Consider the following 5,161-nt stretch of genomic DNA (forward strand, 5'->3'; position numbering starts at 1 on the left):
TAGTGCGCAGGTATACGAGCTGAAAGTTTTGACAGACCTAGTCACTAGTCAGTCAATCTTTAGCCACGCTGGCGTTCACTTCTTAGTCTTTTTAAATCTTGAGCAGAGACGCATAGTATTGTTTGTCTTTAAGTTACAATTAAGCATTATTTTATATAAGTTATTTTGCAAAAGCCAATTATCACGTCACTCTCTAAAATACATATTCCCTTTTATTTTCTAGCTTGTACGCACATCTAAATTGCAAGCAATATCAATATGAAACCCACTAGAGTCAACTTCCTAGACTCGATGGCCGAGGTGAGTGAGGACGAGTTGGACGCTAAGAACAACACTACATGGGAGAGCGAAAAAGAAGATGATGGACATGCAAATTCAACCAAACGCAAAATCAGTGACTCAGATGATCAGTTGGATGAGGAAGATTACGAATTGATTGAAGAAAATTGGGGAACGAAAATCGAAAGAAAGCGGTTCAAGCGCGTCAAAAGATTCGAGGAATCTGAGGAGGAAGATGAAAAAGAAGCTATTGAAGTGGAGATTTTTAATAATGGCGAATGTAGCTATGAAGATTTCGCCAGCTCGGAGCTTCGAGAGGCTTATGAAATTTTTGGAGACGACTTTGACTATGACGAAACGGAAAAGGACAGGGATTTAGGCAAGATAAAATCAACAAAAAAAAGTATCTTCGAAATATATGAGCCCATTGAACTTAAACGCGGCCATTTCACCGACCTAGACAACGAGATACGTAGGACGGACGTTCCTGAGCGGATTCAACTAAGATCCGTGCCAGTCACCGCTGCGAGTGAAGAAGAGTTAGCCGCCGAGGCTCAATGGATTTACACCGAAGCTTTCAAGAAAAGAAGTTTATCGAGTCAGCAGGATCGCACAAACCCCGATAAAGGCCCTCACACCGCATCAAAAATCTATAATTCATTATTTTTTATCAGAAATGAATATTTAGAAGTGCCATTCATTTCTCATTATCGCAAAGAATACGTACTACCGGAGCTAGACATTGAGGACCTATGGAAAGTGTACAAGTTCGATGCTAAATGGTGCCAAATGGTGCAACGAAAACAAGCGCTGCTTGCGCTCTTCCGCAAGTTAAAGCGATATCAGAAAGATTCGCCGTCGTCGGAAAAAGTGATATTGGACAAAGAAGAACATGAGAAGCAATTGGAAATTGCTCAAACGGCCGAAGAACTAAACGACTGTTATGAACACTTCATGCTGTACCACGCCGATGAGATCCTGGAAATGCAAGAGATCGAGCTTAAGCAGGAAAAGGGTAAACCCGAAGAAAAACTCAAGCGAGCAGTCCGCCGCTCTGGGCAGTATTCGATCTATAAACGTGCGGGTCTCGAGAACCTAGCAAAGAGGTTCGGACTACGACCTGAGCAGTTCTCGAAGAACGTGAGCGAAGAGTACCAGATATTCGAGGTTGAACAGGATCCAAATGAACCTGGCACTATAGCAGCCGAGTACGTCGGTAAAAATTTCAAGTCGGCGGACGAGGTGCTCAAAGCTGTACAGCATATGGTCGCCATACAGTTGGCGAGGGAGCCCTTGTTAAGAAAGTCGGTAAGAGCGACTTTCAAACGGAAGGCGAAGATATCGGTACGACCAACCAAACAGGGCATCAAGTCAATCGACGGAAACCACCCGATTTACAGCATGAAATACCTGAAGGACAAACCCGTCGCGGATCTGGTCGGCGATCAGTTTTTAAAATTAGCGATGGCCGAGGCGGACAAACTAATAGTGATATCCTTCTCGGATACAATAGAAGGAGATACCAGCAAAAACTACGTCGAGCAGATGAAGCAACTCTATGTCAAGGATGAATTCAGTAAGAGCGTCCGGGAATGGAACGCTCTTCGTGTCGGCAGCGTGGAGATAGCTCTTGAAAAGATTGTGCTCCCGGATTTGAAGAAAGAATTGCACTCTACACTTCTGAGCGAGGCCAAGGAATGTGTGATGCGTTCGTGTGTTCGCAAGGCGCACAATTGGATAAAGGTCGCCCCGTATGCTTGCGACTTATTTTCTCAGAAGACGGACGATGATAAGCGGGATGCAAGCGAAGGGCTAAGAGTGATGGGTGTGGCTTACGTGCCCGATTTTTCCATCGCTGCATATGCTTGCCTCGTAGAACCTAAAGGCGAGTGCACGGATTACGTGAAACTGCCGCACCTCCTGAAGAGAAAGAACATCTACAGAAATTTGGAGAGAAGTGCAAAAGAGGCCGATCTGGCTGCGATAAAAAATTTCATCGCGGGTAGAAGGCCTCACGTCGTCGTCATTGGAGGAGAATCGAAAGATGCATTGCTGATTGCTGACGAAATAAGGGAATGCATCGCAGCTCTGGTGGCTGAGAAACGCTGCCCTGCGATCAAGGTGGAAATCATGGACAACCACCTAGCGGTTATCTTCGCCAATAGTCTTCAAGCTCGCTCGGAGTTCAGGGACTATCCGCTGGAGCTCCGTCAAGCTATTTCACTAGCCCGACGATTGCAGGATCCTCTGGTCGAGTTTTCTCAACTCTGCAACAGCGAGAACGAGATACTCTGTTTAAAGTACCACGATTTGCAAGACCAGTTAGCCAAGGAGGAGCTTCTACAAAGCATACAATTGGAGTTTGTAAATCGTGTCAACGAAGTCGGCGTCGACATCAACAAAATCATCCAGCAGCATCACGGTGAAAACCTTCTGCAGTACGTCTGCGGCTTGGGCGAGCGTAAAGCCCAGACTCTCATAAGGATCGTCAAGCACAAAGAGAACAAATGCCTGGAGAACCGCAGCCAGCTCGTCACGGCCTGTCACATGGGTCCAAAAGTTTTTACCAACTGTGTTGGTTTTATAAAAATCGATACCGACAGTCTGGCCGACAGTACAGAGGACTACGTTGAAGAACTCGATGGTTCGCGCGTCCACCCGGAGGCGTACGAATTTGCCAGAAAAATGGCCGCGGATGCACGGAGATCTTCACGAAGAATAGAAGACTTGGATCTAGGCGCATATTCTAAGGAACTGGAAAAACAAGGTTTTGGCAGCAAGCACATCACGCTCCGCGACATCGGACGTGAGCTCGACGCTGGGTACAAGGATGCGCGCAGCCCCTACCGATCTCCGGACCCGGATAAGCTTTTTAACATGCTAACGAAGGAAACGCCCGAAAGCTTCCACATTGGCAAGCTCGTGGAAGCCACTGTCACTGGCATCAGCTACAATAAAGCTAGGGGCACAGCCGCGGGTGTCCAGTTGCGATTGGACAACGGAATTCGTGGCTTCATCCACAAGAGGAATTTGTCGGACGAGTACGCAACGAATCCAGAGGAAGGAGTGCGCGTCGGTGGTCGCATTCGCTGTCGCATCACAAAAATCGAGGCTCACAGATTCAGCGTCGAGGCCACCAGCAAGAGCAACGATCTCGCAGACGAGGGTCACAGATGGAGGCCAAGAAAGGATCGCTACTACGACACCGCGGCAGAGAACGTCTATCGTCTGTCGGAAGCAGCAGCAGCCAAGAAAACAGCGCAGCGGCCAGCGTATGCGAGGCGACTCATCGTGCATCCCGCGTTTCGAAACGCAACCTATGCCGAGGCCGAGGAGTTGCTGAAAACGATGTCACAGGGTGAAGCGATAATTCGTCCCTCCAGCAAAGGCGATAATCACCTCACGGTCACCTGGAAAGTCACGGATGACGTGCACCAGCACATTGACGTGCTCGAAGAAAGGAAGGAGCAGCCGTACGCGCTGGGTCGCACTCTGCGGATCGGCCACGAGGAATTCGATGATCTCGACGAAATTCTCGCCAGACACGTCGATTCCATGGCTGCCTCTGTTCGCGAATTGATCAGCTTTCGAAGGGAGTACTACGTGCCGCGCGTGATGGGGCTGAAAGAGAAAGCCGAAGAGATATTACGGGATCGTCAGAGCAGAGACGCCAGCAAGACGCACTACATACTATCGCCGTCCAAGAGTCACCCGGGCAAATTTCTTCTGTCTTACCTGCCCAGGACACGATGCGCACACGAGTACATAGCCGTCGTGTCGAAAGGATTCCAGTTTAGGGGATATACCTTCACGCGATTCAGCGAGCTCATGGGCTGGTTCAAGAAGCACTTCAACGACCGACATTACAGTGCAGCCGCATCGTCGTCCATCGCTATCAGCCAAGAGCTCGTATCACGAGCGGCGGACCATAGGCCGCATCATCCTCACGTGCCTGGGGCGGCGAGCGCCGGTACTCGCTACCAGTCAACGCAGCGTAATATGTAGTATAATGCAATATGTATATATGTGTATAGAAATAAAAATAGATGTGTAAAATGTATAAATCAAATGTATTTTCCAATTCTTTCCTCTAAACCCAATCTCATACCTGTAGATCTCTTCATACATATCACAATTGCAAAAAGTAAAGTAATGAAAACACAAGTGTGAAAAGCAGTATGATTAATCATTAAATCGTATTTTATAGCTTTGAATCTAGATCATTGTGATTTTGAAAGAAATTGCTACACGTCACACGTCTAGAATATTATAGACGACTTCGCATGTTGAGCTTGTCTAATGCCGATACTGTTGAGAAAAAGATATCCCCAATCAAGGTTCGAGTCATAGCAAATACATGTTGGCGCTGCATACTCCTTGAATCATAATTCTTATCCAAAGCAAAAAAAAAACGCTGCCAATTCTTCAGCACTTAGCTTCCTTCAACATTATGTATTGCTTTAATGTCAAAATTGCTTTCACTTCATTTATAATTCTTCAAAGTTTTTATACTTTTTCGTTTGATAGATGAAATTATTTCTAATTAATTACATACAGATAATCAATTATAATTCTCTCTCTTTCTCTCAGCTATAATCGTGAAACTAAGCTCGAAAAAACATCACTCTCCCTCTTAAAAAAAAATTTTCGAACCTAAATATCTTTGAAACTAATTGGTTTTATAATGTAATTCAGGTGCTATAGGTTGCTTACTTAATCCAAACTTTGAACTTGATCATTGTCTTTTTACTTCAGTTATCGCGTTCCATAGACAAACGACTTTTTATTCAGTTTTTTATTTTTTCTCCGGATCTGCTCAATGAAACGTGCTTTAAATCAAAGTGGTATATATAGTTCTTATAACCTTCATTAATCGTGTTTT

General features: G+C 45.6%; 1 protein-coding gene across 1 annotated transcript; it reads left to right on the plus strand.

Moving 5' to 3' along the window:
• On the plus strand, positions 1 to 4,284 carry LOC100122614 (transcription elongation factor SPT6-like). The gene has a single exon (XM_001606176.2). It carries the CDS (start codon positions 259 to 261, stop codon positions 4,282 to 4,284), a length of 4,026 nt encoding a protein of 1,341 aa, XP_001606226.1. The 5' UTR covers positions 1 to 258.
• Positions 4,285 to 5,161: the final 877 nt, after the last annotated feature.

The sequence above is a fragment of the Nasonia vitripennis genome, chromosome 2, assembly GCF_009193385.2.
Source record: "Nasonia vitripennis strain AsymCx chromosome 2, Nvit_psr_1.1, whole genome shotgun sequence".
Taxonomy (NCBI): Eukaryota; Metazoa; Arthropoda; class Insecta; order Hymenoptera; family Pteromalidae; genus Nasonia; species Nasonia vitripennis.